The 17,035-nt window shown below is 43.0% G+C and overlaps 1 protein-coding gene across 1 annotated transcript in view; it reads right to left on the reverse strand.

Moving 5' to 3' along the window:
* Positions 1–623: 623 nt before the first annotated feature.
* akt3a (v-akt murine thymoma viral oncogene homolog 3a) overlaps positions 624–17,035 on the reverse strand; it is a gene marked incomplete at its 5' end in the record, with an annotated part of 68,738 nt that continues 52,326 nt past the window's right edge. The window contains 6 exon segments of the mRNA XM_014032288.1: positions 624–6,040; positions 6,967–7,069; positions 7,654–7,741; positions 7,953–8,167; positions 15,050–15,178; positions 15,760–15,882. Coding sequence (XP_013887742.1) covers positions 5,955–6,040; positions 6,967–7,069; positions 7,654–7,741; positions 7,953–8,167; positions 15,050–15,178; positions 15,760–15,882 — 744 coding nt within the window.

Raw genomic sequence — 17,035 nt, forward strand, 5'->3', positions numbered from 1 at the left:
ATTTTAGACACATTCTAGACAGTTTATCAGCTAAAAAAAGTTAATTTTGGGGTAAGTTACTCTTTAAAGACCAGTTCACCTTAAAGTGCCTGTGACATTAAATTTTTGTAATAAACATGAATGCATTTTTGGAAAGATTACATGTTGCAAAACAAATTTCACATCACTGAGATGAACGGTTGTTGAGGTATTTGCAGGTGAAGAAACAGGAAGTGATGTCAAAGGGGAATATCAGCTTGTAAACAGAGCATTGTTGCAAAAGCTAACTGCGCGGACTGTAGAGAAGAATCTGATGTTTCTTTAGATTATTTTTAGTCACTATCAAAGAGAGATGAAGAAAAGTTAAAGTTCAAATAATTTTTGTTTTAATAAACAGACACCAGCGAGTTTATTTTGTTAATGAGTTCCCCTTTGATGTCACTTCCTGTTTCACTTTTGCTGAGCCAAATTTAAAAGAAAATAGGCYGGTTATGTGACAAAATGGATAAAATAATCTGTACTAATGCCAATTTTATGAAGTACAAAGATGCTTTCTTTGACTTTTTGTATTTGAAGGATAGGCATGTCACAGGCACTTTAAAACTTACTTTTTCCAAACAGTGAACAGAAGAGTCGACACRCAGCAGATTGACAGAGTGCTTTATTGAAGCTGTCCGTTAGACGGAAAATTATGTGCATCCTTATCTTATACATTTTATGTGTAAAAATACTAAGGATGTACAGTGTAAAAAAACAGCTCCATGTTGATGGTAATCTGTTATTTTCACATCCTCGCGGCCTCACAGGCCAGCAGCACTGCATCCTGACAGCATGAAGGACAGAAAAAAAGGCCGTTTGATCTGCATTTCTGTGGATCTGTTTGGATCTGTTGGGTTTCCTAAACGCCGTCTCCGCGTCAACATCGTCTCTCGTCTGCTGACGACATCGGAGAGCAGAGCTGCAGCGCTTCAGAGGAACCTCTGGAAACAGCTGGAATCTGTCCAGAGGTGTCCCTCACTACTGTAAAGCTACAGTAAAATGGAGCGTTGAAATATTTATACATGTTCGCTGTTTTGGGTTGATAAATAAATGCATTTCATGCTTGTTTGTTACTGGAATAATCAAGATGAAGAGTAGTACTGTAGAGGGTGGGGGTGGGGGGAGGGGCTCTGCTGACGTTGACCAGAAACCTTTGTTTAATTTGTGTGTGTGTGTTTTTTTTTAATGGCAGCAGCGGAGCGGTTTCTGGTTTCTGACTGATGTCACCGGTTCGTGAACGAGCTCAACGCCGAGCAGCCGACAGTGTCTTGACAGAAACACAGCTGGACTCGGGTCTGTTGTGGACGTAGAGTTCAAACAGCTCAGAGAGCGAACGGTGTCGGCGCAGCGCCACACACGGTCCGGTACGACGAGGAAAACAGAAACTTGACTTTCTGCATCCAGTTTACAAACAACTGAGACCACTGACAGTAAATCACTGTTGCTGAACCGAAGAGAAGAAGATAAAAAAAAAACTCCCACAGAAAATGTATCATTCCTTTTTTAAACCTTCCCGACCCAGAATCAGCCTATAACCTAAAACTGAACAAGAGCTGGAGGCTCACAGGAGGGAAAACATCTTCTTTTTTAATCCAGAGGAGATTAGTGCAATGATTGATCAGTTACAGTATCGTTTTAGTTCACAAACCTTCTCCCCGTTTCACAGTAGACAGCTCTGACTCGCACATGAGGACACCCGGTCCACGTCTCGTCAAATCTACACATCAGAGCAGCATCAAAGCTATGTGGAGGGGATTCGTTAGTTAAAAATCGTCATTTTCTTTAAAAACATAAAAAAAGCTAAAAATCTCGCTTAAAGGCAGGGCTGAATTGGATTCCTCTGAATCATATCAAAAGTGATGGATGTGTGAAAGTGCTGTGTTCAAAGCTACAAAGCGGTATTTTATGAGCTCTGGTTTCTAATGGTTTTTGGCGTTCCTCGTGCACATACAGCTAGAACTCCTCAGCCGCCCGCAGACCTGGGTCAAATCAAAGCTGAAATCCTTCCAAATACTTGGGAGCGCTTTCTTGAGCCTGTCAGGGGTGCCAGCTGGGTGGGATTTGGCCTCGTTTTGAACTTTTTTTTTCTCCCCTCGGCTGCCTCAGCGGAGCCAGAYAGACTCGTTCGATCACAGAGAAGTATTCTTCATCAGAGTTCTGAGTGCCACTTTGACTCGGGCCTGGTGGTGCGGGCCGAGGAGRACTACAGCATGCAGGCAAGCGCCATCCCTTTTTTTTTTTCCTTTTTAATTTAATTTTCTGCCATAAAGCGCCGTTGCTAGCTATATGCGGTTTAATGGTAGTGCAACAGGAAAGCGTGTGGACTTGAGAGCAGCAGAAAAAACAGGTAAGGGTTAAAAGGTATCACTAATGCGAAGAATGTTTGGAACAAGTTGACACATCTACGCCCTTGTACTGCTAAAACAACAAAGAAACACGACAAATAAATWAAACAGAAAATAAATTCAAGTTACTCGTCAATGATGAAAGTAAAAACATTCAAATAAATAAACGGGTGTACAAGTTTCTGTACCTAATAAGAACACATCCCCCGGTGCTCTGCTTTATCTGTCTGACAGAAAGTGGCCTTTTCCACACAGAAAACAATTTCTTTTTAGATGCAGTAGAGATTTGACTTTTTTAAGGTTTTATCTTGTGTGTGGTGGTTGTTCGATGTAAATGTGTTTGACTGATTCTGAGTTAAACCACATAAGGCTTACCCGGCATCTGAAGACAGAGAAATTGAGGGGATTTTTTTTAAACACATATTTCTTGGTCTGACTGGAAGACAAAAGAAACAACTGCAAACACAAAGTTTAGACCGGAGAAATGACGACACGCGGTAAAGATGAAACATCCCCGTTCATAAAAAAAAAAAAAACCCATTGAACCGAGCCGACCCATGACTCCTCCACCTCCTTTCTTCAACACACTTACAGTTTGGCTCTGAATCCTCTCTCCTAAACCTGGTTTGTAGTTCATGAAATGTAAGACGTGTCTCGCTGACATGGTTGGGTGACAAAAATAGCTTATTGTCCTCCTCGCGCAGAGCCCTCCCCCGTCAGAACTAGTGACTTATTTTAGTGACTTATCTTTATTTCTGCTCTGCTGAGRAGCAGCTTGCCAAGGCTGTTAGAAAATACAGCCATCTTTACAACRGTTCCAGCTGAACTGTACAGACAGCAGAACTTGTGGAAGGAGACAGCGTGGAGACACAGGCGGCTGTCCGACACGTTCCCACTTTGTCTGTCTATGGAGGTCTCTCTACGCACTTCCAGAGATTGCCCCCCCACCCMCCACCTCTGCGCATTCAGAAGACACACAGAGGCAGGGTGGGGGCCTGAAACACCTCTCCTCTGCAGCAGCTCTGTTCCTCGAAGCGAGGTAGTAACAGAGGCGTAACTGTCGACTTCTGAAGAGGTGGGCCGGCGTAGCGCTGACTGACACCTTCAGGGACCACCCATCTGCAGGTTTCTTAAATCAAAACACCAAATTTTAAATTTCCGTGTGTTTTTTTCTTAGCCTTGCGTGCTCCTCGAGGTGGAAATAAACACAAACTTTATCGGCACAGAGATTGGCTAAAGTAGCAGCTCGGTTACAACTATGAGTTGGATTATTTTAAAACTAAATCTTAAAAAGATGCACTTCACCATATTTTGATCTCTGCAATATGATAAGGGGCAAGAGTCCTTCTGTTTGAGTGACAGCCACACGTCAGAGCAGCTGTTTTTTTTTTCCACGTCTCTTTTAATACAGCACCGATTAATGTTCTCAGCGCGTCAGGAGCGTCTCCATCCGTGACTTCTGAACCGTCAGAGGGAACGTCAACACGGAGAACTCACGTCGTCATTTCTCCAACTGTAAATAAAAACACACGTCTCACCTGCAGTTTCTCTTAACGTATGAACCGTCTGAAAAAAGACCGTCTCAAAACCACATCAGCGAGATCCGAAGTCTTACGTCTTGTCAAGTCTAACCAGGTCTTTATACTCCGACTTTTTGTGCTTCACTCACTTCCTCTCTGCTCAACTTTCCACTTTGCCTTTTTCCTCTGAACTCTTCTCCATCCCTCACGAACACAAGCCCGCGGGATGCTTTATACTCGTCTTTAACGTGTTCCCCTCCACTCCCGGCTGTCACATTTTGGTCACAAAACAACACAAAAAACATAAAATAAAACAATGGAGCAGGAAGGCTATCTGCTTTCCCTCCTACATTCTTCAGCCATTTTTGTTTCTCGAGGTGTTTTTTTTTCTCCCCCTAATGCTAAGAAATAACAATATACTTTTTTCTTAAATAATGTAATAACAATAGAAAAGGTTAAATATAAAACCATGGTGTAGAGCAATAAATAAACATATTTTATAGCCATAGCTGTGATTCTTGTAAATCCATAACTATCACCTCCTCATAGATTGTTTTTCTTTTTTTTATCTTTCTTAAGAAACTTGCAGAAAACAGATCAGTTACTACATATAAATTATCACATTATAAATATTTAATATTGCCTCTTTCTATGAGATTTTCTCCTGCTCTCTCCTCTTCCCTCCCTGATATTCTGCTCTTTCAACTCACAGTTGAATCCCTTTCTGCTGCAGTTTCGTTTTGTTTTTTTCCTGCTCGGACTCAGAGAGGTCCCAACAACACGTCACAGTAAAGCTTTTTGTCGTTTAAACAAAGTACCGTTTCACTTTTTCTTTTKTTTCTCCCAATTTCGGGACAGAAGAAATTTTAAATATGTAAAAACAACAACAACAAAAAAAAAAAGAGAAGGGGAAAAACTTGAAGGGAACATTCCAACCAGGCGTTTTTTTTCCTTCCTTTTTTTCTGATTTTTACCTTTGTGATAAGACAAATCATCGATGCCTCGTGCATTGTGGGTAATGGAATAAAGCTCATTCCTTCAGGAGCGTCATCAGTCTGAGCTGCTGTGCTTTGAGGCGCGTCGTCGAACACAAACCCTTGATTCGACCTTTCACACACAAACACACACGATACATTATTATATTTTTTTACTCTAAACGTCAGAGTCGACACGTAAATAAGAGCTGTACAGGAAGTTAGCAGCTGTTCAGTAGCATAGATGGTAATACAGATGGTTGGTGTTTGGCTGGCGCTTCTGTGACGATCCACAGCATTTGTTTCGAAGTGTAGCACCGGATTTTAGTCGTAGCAGTAGAAGAGCAGTAGTAAGARGAGTCATACCTGTAGTAGTTGTGGTGGTTGGAATAGCAGCAACAACAACTTGGACTGAGCAACACCTGAGTCAAATCCTGCGTGATGACGAGGAGGAGCGTAGGATTCTGGCTCGCCGATGACAGCTGCTTAAATCGATCCCAGAATCGCAGAAACCGATGCTCTGAAAGCCAGACGCGAAATGTCTCTCTGAGTCTGTGTTTGCAAAAAGCCTGAGATACAACCTGCAATGGCAGTTTGGGTTGGAACGACTTAAAATGCGGCGTCTTCATCATACGGATAAGAAACTATAAAAACACCTACATGTAAATAAACGGACCGGCTAACATCTAAATGTCTTCAAACAYGTCGGTTCTGTTTAGTTTGACGGGRTCAACGCACGTCAAAGCACAGCAGGCCGCTGGTGAACCTCGTCCTGTTAAAGGGTCATTAAACAGCAGCTGATCGTATCACAGTTTGAAGCGCCCGGGGCTGCAGAGCAGAATTAGACAGAAATTTTTGCCTAAAGGTTTTAGTCTCTGAAGGGATTCACAAAAAAAATAACAAAATAATAATAAAAAAAACAACGAAATAAATAAATAAGCGGAGTGGAGTGGAGAGGTGAAAAGAGAAGAGGTGGAGGAGAAGGGCAAAAGCCTTCAAGTTTGGGTCACTCTGAGTCAGTCCAAAGCTGTGGGTCATCGTGTCCCACGCTGATGACCTCAGAGACCAGCTGCGACGGCGTCCCCGCGGTGGACAGTTCATTCTCGACCGCTGGCGGAGTAGGAGAACTGCGGGAAGTGCGGTCGTCTCTCGTTGTCCAGACAGTCCATCCCGTCCTCATCAACTGTGAAGAACAACGATTCAAAGTGACACAAACCTACATGTTTCCTGTCAGTAAGAAGATGCAACCTAAATCTGCTCGCGTCAAACAATAAATATTCTGTTCTTGTTCCTGAGCTGCTGAAACTAAACGAACACGGTTCAATTAACAGACGTGCATCTGATGTGCCAGTCTCCTGCAAACTGATGTGTGACCTACAAAACAAAAGGAACTTCACCTAAGCACCAACAAACACCTCACTTTCTCTCATGCATAATTCAGTGCTGAACACTTTGAAAGCTGTAGCTTYATCTCTAAAGTCTGCGAAGACCTGCTTGTGGCCGGAGGACTAATAAAGACACACTTTAAGTGTTTGTTTTTTTGCCTCGTGTAATTCTTTCTAATTCACAAAGAAACAAATAAAGTGTCTCCATCAAACTTTCATCAGTCTCTTGAAAGAAATTAAATCAAATTAAATCCTTCAGTTGGGGTCTATATAAAGAGGAACTGCAATGCTTTGGTCTGATTTCCTCCTTATTGTAACTCCACAAGCCCCTCTTTTCTGAGGTGTGTCTCAGATCAACTTATTTTGAGGCTGTCTCTTTAAATCCAAACGAGGTGCTTCACACTCCACCCCCTCAGCTTCCAGAGTGGTCCATTCTGGTTTGATAGAGGGGTTTACAACTATATAGGGGCGCAGAAACATTTTACTTAATAATTAATYAAGATGTCAACATGTCCGTTCTGCCTACGCAGCACCTGGAGAGACTAAATTAACATTTTCTGCACTCCTACAGACTTCAAGTACACAAAAAAATGTATTTAACAACTAAAAATGTGGATTTTGAATAATACGCCCCCTTTAATTGACCTATTCTTACTGAGAACGTTTGAATTGGAGATTTAATTTGTGAAATTATTTATGCAGTTGTGAGAAAAAAGGGACTCACATTTCTCTGGTGGAGTGATGGTGATGGTCTGAGCTGTGAACTCCTCGTCAAAGTACCTGGTGTCCGTCTCCGATGTGACCTGAGGCTTGAAGGGAGGGACGAGCTGAGGCAAAGACGGGGGGACAGACCCAAAGTTATTCAAGTTTACTGTATTAAAGTCACAGAGAACAAACAACAAGGCTTGCGGCTTCATTATCCTCRACTCCAGATGTTTTCTTACAAACTAACCAGCTGTCGAAGCCGTTTAGATAATGAATAATAATGCAATGCTTTGTGGAAGGAAAGGAAAAGAGCAGAGGAAAGCTTAACAAAGAAGCTCAGCACCTATGTAAAATGCTGTAGGCGTTGCCACACAGGACACGACTCTCACTCGATGGTGTGATGTGAACAAACACACACACAGAATGACAGATTCTTAGGATACGACACCCTGTGTTCAACACAGCTGCCGACCTGCTCTGATTCGTGTCTCTATAAGCGTCRCACGACACCTTCTGGATGAAGACGAGTCAATGCATAATTACGACACAAAAATGCTACTTTGGTGCAAATTTTACCACAGGAAATTTAAAAAAAAACTTATGTAGATGAGTTGTTTTCTCCATCCTATTATGCTTCAAAGTGAAAGACGCAGCTCCTGATGAAAACAAACAAACAAAAAAAACCTACAGTTTCACCATGACGTACCTTTTTATCGTAAACATCCTGCCAGTCGATGCCGGAGAAGAAACTGTGTCTCATTATCTCTTTAGCGTCGTCTGGTCCTCCCCCAAGCCTAGATSAGTGGAGAGATGAAGGGCGACACGTAAAACGAAACTGAGATCAGGGAACGTGTGAATTCACCAGCAGCTTCGACAGAAAACAAATTCACTGAAAGTCTCCTGTTTTAGGGACCTGCCCTTCATCAAGGCAACGTAAAAAAAGGAATGAAAGGCAATGAGATGCTGGAAGGTAGATTGGGTGTTATTTTTTTAAAYGTGCTCGACCTTTTGTTGGGGTCTTTGATGAGCAGGCCGGACAGCAGCGACTTGGCGTCGGCTGACAGAGTGCGCGGGAACTTGATGTCCTCCATGAGGATGAGCTCAAACAGCTTCTCGTGGTCCTGGTTGTAGAACGGCAGGCGGCCGCACATCATCTCATACGTCACAACGCCCAAACCCCACCAGTCCACCGCCCGGCCGTAATCGTTGTCCTCCAGGACCTGAGGGACAAAAAAATCATCCAGTTTCTTATTATTTAYTTTTACCAGATGACTTAAACATGCATTTATTTCACTGGACAGTAATTACTTGGAGTACTCGGTAAAAAGGCGGCCATTTCTGAGAAAGAAAACTGCTAAACTAACAATAGTGAAGTGTAAATAGCGCACAGAGGTAAATATTATGGCAAGTCTTGGGCTCCTGCAGGGTTTGTGATACAGTAAGGGAGTCGTGTGCTGGCGCAGCCCACCAGATGCCCCCCCATGGATGCTGCCAGTTCTCCCTGGCACACTCATCTCCTCCTGGCAGGGACAGACAAGAATATTCCTGGATGGAAAAGGCAGGAACGGCTCGCAACCTGAGTCAGGGCCAGGCCAACCTCCAAGCTGGGCAGCGCAGGTACTGAATCGTGTGTGTGTGTGTGTGTGTATGTGTGTGTGTGTGTGTGTCAAGGAAAGGTAAGTCCAGTCTATATCACTATATCAAAGTCTTGTATCTGGACAGTTTTCCTTTATCTTGTTCCTGCCTGCTCTCTGTGCACTCCCCACGCCATCCTCCATCATATCTCCCTTAAGTTTCTGTTCCTCTTTGATCCTCACCGGTGCCCGTTAGCTGGAGAAAAGAGGAAGAGGAGGAAGAAAAAGACAGGTAAACTGACGAAGAGATGTAGTTCAGGTGTTGTTGACTCCCTCATTACCATAATAAGCTTATTAACATGACGAGTCTACGTGTTTGTAATGTGAGTTTGTGTTGCCTGTGTGTGTGTGTGTGTGTGTGTGTGTGTGTGTGTGTGTGTGTGTGTGTGTGTGTGTGTGTGACTGACAGACAGAGCTGGAGAGCAGCCAGAGCAACATATGCTGTAAATCACGCCAATAATAATAACATCTCACTCGTTAAATGGGCCAGTCACAAACATTCTCAGGAAAAAAAAGAAAAAACCCGTTTAGAACACGACAAACCTCAATTACCTGAGACAATTACACAATGTATGTCCTAATAGGATGAGATTCAACAATATATACCGAGCGCTGAATTCCTGCCAGTCGTGAGCGGTACGCAGAAAGAACAGGTGTCATCGATGCATAAATACAGCTGAGACCGGACCGGACAGACACTCGTTTMAACACACTGCAGGAGTTTTTGTGTTTGCAAAACAAAACAAACAAACAGAAAAACTTCAACGCATGCAGAAGAGAGAAAGTTGTTATAATCTGAAAGGATTTGAAGTGTTTGTAAAACCTAAAATTCAAACAAATTTGAAGGAAAGATGTMCCTCAGTTCAAGGAATAAGATTGTGGAATAACTTGGCCAGCGATGCTTGCTGATTCCATAAGTTTGTTTGGTGGAGTGAAATTATTATGTATGTACATGTATGTGTGTATGTGTCCTTTCATTTTATGAGATTTGTGTTTTTTGTTGTATTAATATTAGTTTTGTTTTTAACTGAAATGAAAAAAAAAACTATTAAATTAATAAAATAAAATAAATAAATACACATGCTCAGATTTTCAACTCATTTTAGTGGAAAAGGGATTGTTCGCATATTTTTAAATGGAGTTCTGCGAAAAGGTTATGAACGATTATTGTCGTAGTTAGTTTTATAAGTTTATCTGTTTTATACGACATGGTTATTTCAATAAAAACTTATGCAGCAGCAAAACCTAGCTTTTAGCACATCCAAGACAAACTGGGACACCTCCAACAGGAAAACCACAACATTTCCACCTAAATAACACCGTGATGTGAAACTGGCAGCAGCGAGTTAATAAAACACAAGGGAGAGTTTTGAGACAAACTATTTTGTGATCCATTTTGGTCTTGGCTCTGTTCAGGCTAACTGTTAGCTCATCAGTTCAACCAGAATTACTAGCTGAGGTTCATCAAAGCGCTCTCTACCACAGGTAAGATATTARCTGTTCATAATCTTAMCACAGAACCTCTTTAGAGCTTCAGTTCACACAAAGGTCAATAATGATTAGGCTTTTTTAAAAGCGATAAATATCAAAATTGTTAAAACATGCTAAACAGGTTCCTATTTTATTATAATATACGATAGAGAGGCATTTTATGGAAGTATTACCTTATTATATAGTATTTTCTTTTAAGTGTTTATAATTCTTAAGGTTTTTTCTTATTTAACCTTCCGCTGTCCTAGAATCTAAAGCCACAAAACCAAAATGATGCTTTAATCTTTCATTCTCTAATATATATGTGGATTGTATTTATTTAAGAAACCTTTAAACATTTAAAAACTTGGGGTTTTTTCATGTCTTACAGGGAAACATGCAAACATTCAATATTATGGGTGAAATCTGGTGCCTTTAAGACATTATTTAACCTGTTATCCTGCTACTTAAAGGGAAATCTTTAAGCTCTTATTGCTCTAAATGAGAATTAAACTGATCAGAAATACTTATTAGTCTATTTGCAAGTTCCTCTCCAGTTCCAGTATCATTTTCAGATAAATATATTTCATTCAGTGAAATTAAAAAGTTACAAAAAAGAAATAGAAAGCACCCAAAATCTGTCTGCAAGTTTCTCCAGCAGCTCAGTGCCACAACAAGCTGATCATTACCCGAACGAGCTCACAGACTTGACACTAATCTGGCTAATGATGCAGGCTTCATCGGTTCGTGCGAGTTCGACGCGAACGCGAGCAAACAGGGAAGTTAAAAGTGCAATTTTATGTGTGAATATGTTTGTGTGAGAATTAAGCTGGYCACCCAGTTGGCAGCTGCAGGGAAGAGCTGAGGGAATGGAGCGTGCCGCCAGCTCCAGATATACTACTGACTGGTACGGCTGCAGGGATAACACTGGCTTAGACTGCTGGGAGACTGTCAGACGCACACACTCGCACACGGCAGATGGAATATTTATCCGTCCTCATCGAACTCACAAAGTTTTGAGAGTGAGGCAAACTAGGAGGTGTTTGGTGTTGTTTCAGTGCACACACTGAGTGCAGTTTGTGAAATTTTGGGCAGGTTTTTGATTGGTGAGCAAAAAAAAAAGAAAATTATACAAATAAATCTGTTCAGATGGGTGTGTGTGTGTGTGTGTGTGTGTGTGTGTGTGTGTGTGTGTGTGTGTGTGTGATAAAAGAGAGTGTGATAGACTAAAAAGCAGGTAACGGGTACATACGTAGAACCTGTGTGATACAGAGTATTTCACATGTATGTACGAACCAGTTGTATTTGTGTGTATGAGGTACTTACAGTGAGAAAAGGATGTCTGGTGTTTTTCAGCACTCTGCTCTCTGTGAGTGTGTGAGCCACTTCATCCTGGAAAAAAACCAAAAAAAAACCTTTGATTTTGATCAAATTAAGAGCAGCTGCAAAAATGAATAAGAAACTTGGACCCAAACAAAACTTCACTCAAACCTGAAAATGTTTTAAAAGAGAAACATTTTTTTTCTGCCGTAGCTGCACGCTCCACGACAGACAAACCTTGGCGATGATGACTTCTTTCTTGAGGATTTTCATGGCGTAATATTTCCCGCTGGCTTTTTCCCGAACGAGAATCACTTTACCAAATGTTCCCTTTCCCAGCAGCTTCAGGTAGTCGAAGTCGCTCATTGTCTGCAGGAAGTGTAAACACAGAAAAACATGCTGATTCATTCTGCCATCTAAACATCTGATAGAAAATAACGTGTTGGTTTGTTGATATTTCAGTGCCAACGTCGAAACATAAAACACAGCAGTTATTTTAAAAAATACCATTCTAAAGCCTAAAAAAAWTGCAACATTATGTAAATAGAAAATTTGCACAATGGGGCTTTTATGGGTGGAGTTTGCATGTTTTCCTGTGCACACGTGGGCTTTCTGCAGGTTTCCTCCATTCGTGTTCGTGAATAATCAATAACTTTAACTTGTCCTTAAGTGGGAGTAAAAATGTGAATGGTTCTGTTTTTTTATTTTTATTTTGTCTTTATGTTATTGGCTGTGTCCAAATTCAGCGGCTGCATCCTTTGAAGTTCGATTATGTCACAGAAATGTGCTGAAGGCTGTCCAGATTTGAAGGCTCCTCCCACAAATGCGACCTCTATTTCCCCCGATTTGAGGGACGTGTCCAGTGGATCCTTCTCAGCCCACACTATGTCGAGATGCATTGCGGGACAAAGGACAAAGGACGCAGCCTCTGAATTTGGACACGTGAATAAAATACGAATTTATGAGATTTATAAACCACTCTATTCTGTTTTTATTTATAATTGACACAATGTTCCAACTGTAATTTCATGTGTGAGCAAATCCAAAAGCCAAATAGCCCCCACAGTCCACCCATAAATGTTTTGCGTGTTCTGGTACGTTTTAGTGCTGTACCAAACTATTATTTTCTAATCGATTAATCTAACGATTTTTTTTCGATTAATCGATTATTCTAACAACAAATCTATAAGTTATTCTGATGTGAGTGCACTGGANACACGCTCAAAAACAAGGGCAAACTCGAGTTCTTATTCACAACAGTGGAGCATTTTGATTTGTGGCACATGTGATGTGTGTGTGTGTGTGTGTGTTTACAGGAGGGTGTGTGTTTTTGTTTGACCCAAGACCAAAGAAGGTGGTGGCAGCTCGGTTGCAGGCAGGGAGCAGATTAATCCACACAGAGCCAGAATGCTGCCCCACAGCCTCAAGGCATGGAGGCATGGAGGCACCGGAGTGTGCCTGTGTGCTCCGTTTGTGTGTAGAATTTAACAAAAAATTTTAAAAACGTGCTGACGAATAAATAGGACGAGACAGAGCAAGAGACAATTTAGATCACCGGCAGGAGAGGAGTGGGGAAGGAGATTGAAAGCAGCAGCGATGAAGATGGGTCTTGACCYGTCCTGGTCCCGGTTTGGGCAGCCATGTGGCAGCTAGCTACACGGGGCTTTGGCAGCCGGGGCAGGACGACGTGGGATGGGACAAGCACACATCGCCTGTGGCTGTACCAGCCCAGCTAGCCAGCAGGAAACACAATCACACACACACACACACACACACACCTCATATACTGTGGCCATACAATCCCATATTGCTGATGTCAGACACAGACCTCGTTTCTCCACGGTGTCATAATTTGGAAACGGGTTTATCCTGACAATCTGCTAACATTTTGAAATGTTCCACTAACAGCTGACTGTGCTGCTATGTTTGTAAAACATTTACAGTGAAAAGGTCAATGCCCAGCGTATACAGCACACAAAATGAAATAAAAAACACACAAATAAATGGAAAAGGACCAAAATCCACCCCCTTTTAACACTCGCTCGCCACAAAGATACGTGTCAAATACGAAAAATATGGAACAAAAAGCAGAGAAAACACTCCCCATGTGTTTTCTATGATCCTGTTCCATCCCCTTTTGCTTATTGTTCAATAATCTCACACTATTTTTATGACCATCCTTGAAAAAAAAAGAAAACAACACCTCAGTTTAACACTTTATATGATTTACTTTGCTTGTGATGCTTCAGAGTGTGAGCGCTCTCTCCTCGTTTCTCATCTACCTTCTTTCCTGATGGCAAACACAGGAACTATCTGAATTTCACTCCTGTAACCCTGAAATATTTTCTCTCCTTTCTCATCTTCCTCTGTCTTCTAGCCCCCCGTCCCCCTTTTTTTTCTTCATTTTTTTAATCCCATCTACTTTGCATCTCTGTAACTTGGCTCAGAGCAAACTGTGTTATTTTTACACGCTGGCGAGCAGAGCGTGCGTGCGGGCGGGCGAGTGGCGGTGGTGTAGATTTCCAGGGTTTTTTTTTTTCCCTTTTTCCGAGCACCTTCCTCCAACCTCGCCCATCTGCCGCCATCTGCCTCGCTTTAGCCCGCACTTTCTGCAGCGATAACACACACAGCGCACACAAATAAACGCATRCAGACGCACATCCTGTGAAAAATAACCAAAAGTCTCCAATCAGCTTTTGGCACGCAAAAAGGAAGAGACTAAAAAAAAAAAAAAGGCACAAAATGTTGCGCCAAATTGTCTTCCATACTTTTTTTTTTGAGTGGGATTTATATATAAACTCTGCTTTTCTCCTCCTGATCCACATCTCCAACACCTACAGCTGGCCTCCTGGTGAGGCAGCGCTGACGACTGGACAGCAAAAAGATAAAGATTACAGGAATGTGTGTGTGTGTGTGTGTGAGTGTGAACACTGTGTCGTGCCCTTTTCCAATTCAACCAACACTCTCATTCACACTCATAAGCTGCATATTTACTCTTCACCCTGATATTATGGAAATTACTTGCCTGTGAAATCTGGAAATAAAAATTTGCACGCATAAATCCCCCTATTCAAACATCCTAATTAAAACACACTAATGTGACGAGGGTCTGCGAGAGGCACAGTTAGTTCCCCGATTAATGTGTCCTGACTTTGTGTGGCGTGTGTTTGCACCCAGCCTACGGCCATTTATCAAAGATCAGTTATAATCCCGGTGGTTAAACTGATCAGCCAGGGCTGCTGTTAGATTAGCAGGACGCTGTGCAGCGGGCGTCACCGTTTCCCACAGTTTACAGGGGCCGTCCCGGTGGGGCCCCGAGCGGTGCGGAAACACTGCCTAATGGATAAACCGCCCGCGGATTGCCACAGATGCTTTTGTGTTGTACAACACCTCAGTCAATCTGCTCAGTTTACAGAACAGGAACTGATATTTAGGTCGTTCATCCGCTCGACAACGTGCTTTAGAAAAGTGAATCGGGTTTTGTCGAGGTCACACCGGACACTTAAGGGATCACTATTAAAGCAATTAACTGATTAATAACTTYATATTTCTTGATGGGGAATACTGAATAAAGTAAGGAAATAAAAGAGAGAAAAGGGATGTAAAACATACATAAAGATAACAGAACTTTGAAAAGGCCAAAGATGTTTTTATTGTTAGAAATAAAAAAAGCATCACCTCAGGCGCGAGGTACTCTGGTGTCCCACAGAACGTCTTCATAGTAGCAGCGTCAGTGATGCCCTCTTTGCAGAGTCCAAAGTCAGTGATCTTTATGTGTCCGTCTTTATCCAGCATCAGGTTTTCCAACTGGAAGGAAGACAAAAGACGTGACTCAGTGACTGAGAATCATCACGACGCGTTCAGCGAATGCTTTGTGAACTGATCAGAATCATTCTGTGGACGGTGGAGCCAAGGTTTCTCTCAGACAGCAGAGGTGGACGGGTTAGTGTGGAGATGTTTGCTCGTGCGCACACTCAGACACACAACTCTGAGCAAACGAGGGAAATAAACTTCAGGCATGTTGTGGAGCCACTCAACCTTTTAATTTTAATGGTTGAAGTGTTTTGCTCACTGTGTGTGTCTGTTTTTTCTCCTGTTTTCTTGGCTGCTGTTTGCGGGGCTGAGGCCAAGGCTGCCAGGCAGGCAGTCAGACAGAGCCATCTACCTTTCTGCCTCTGTGGCATCAGCACCCCCCCACCCCCGCAATCCTTTACAGCTCTGTGTCGGGTTGAGCTCCTTCCTGCACCACTTTTTAATTACACCAATTTTTCCAGAGACTTGTCTCTGACAGGACGGCTAAATAAATAAAAGCAAAAAATAAATAAATAAATAAAAATAAAAAAGCTGGTGCACCCTCCAGCCTGCCTTCTGTCCCCGGTTCTGTTTACCTTCAGGTCCCGGTACACGATCTTGGCTGAATGCAGGTAATCGAGAGCGGAGACGATCTCGGCTCCGTAGAAGCGCGTGCGCTCCTCCGAGAACACTCGCTCTCTGGACAAATGGAAAAACAGCTGCAGGAAAAAGGCGGGAGAACAGGAGAGGGGTGGGGTGGGGGTGGAGTGGGGGGGGACAGCAGGGACGGCACAGCAATAATTACTGATTTATTGGAGGAAATTAGCACAACACAAACTGGCTGCCCGCACCATATTGAGATGATAGATAGCGGAGGGGAGTGTGTGTAGTGTGTGTGTTTGTGTGTGTGTGTGTAGAGACGGGCTGCAGAGGAGGGGGTGGTTGGCACTCGCAGGAGGGCGGGTGGAGGCGCCCGGCAGCTGGCGCCTCATCTAGCAGCCCCCTTCCTTACGGCACACACACACATCTTCCACGTTACCCTCTGGGCTGCGTTGGCATGGTGCAGGTGAGGATCTTGGCGACGGGGTTTAATCAATACACCAGTCTAGTTAAAGATGGGCCGAGCGCCGCCGCCACCGCCAACACCACCACCCTCACCAAACTGCCTCCGATGCAGCACTCATTAGTGGCCTAACTGGCCTTGCCCCTGAGCCTCCATCTTCATCTGCTACGTCCTTACATCCGCCCTGCTCTGGTTTTTTTGGCAGGAAGTTAATTCTGTCTTGCTTCGTTTTTTTTTTTTTTTTAATCCCTCACCTCCACAATCCCGTATTTCTTACTTTTTTTCTCGCTGTTAGTTGTGGAGTCCGCCGCACGGCAACACATGTGGCGCCAAAACGACACCAGCCTGCTGTGCTAAACCAGTTGAGTTGTACAAATTACCCATGAGGCCAAGGGGCACACATCTTCCCATTAATTGTTCAGGGAGGTTTGCATATGGACACTGGAGTGATGCTCAGAGACCACCTAGCTCTCAGGCTGTCCGTGCGTGTGTGTGTGTGTGTGTGTGTGTGTGTGTGTGTGTGTGTGTGTGTGTGTGTGTGTGTGTGTGTGTGTGTGTGTGTGTGTGTGAAGGTAACACGACAGGTGGGCCTTCATCAGTGTACTGGCAGCTGTGACTGTGGCAGGTTTGTAATGGCTTGTGTACGTGTGTGTTTTTGTGGCATGTGTGGTCACAATTTGTCCACCGAGGTAAGAATTTCCTGCGAGTGTGTCCATTTCATGTGTGTGTGTGTGTGTGTGTGTGTGTGTGTGTGTGTGTGTGTGTGTGTGTGTGTGTGTGTGTGTGTGTGTGTGTGTGTGTGTGTGTGT

The sequence above is a fragment of the Austrofundulus limnaeus genome, unplaced genomic scaffold (assembly GCF_001266775.1).
Source record: "Austrofundulus limnaeus strain Quisiro unplaced genomic scaffold, Austrofundulus_limnaeus-1.0 Scaffold0, whole genome shotgun sequence".
NCBI classification, from domain to species: domain Eukaryota; kingdom Metazoa; phylum Chordata; class Actinopteri; order Cyprinodontiformes; family Rivulidae; genus Austrofundulus; species Austrofundulus limnaeus.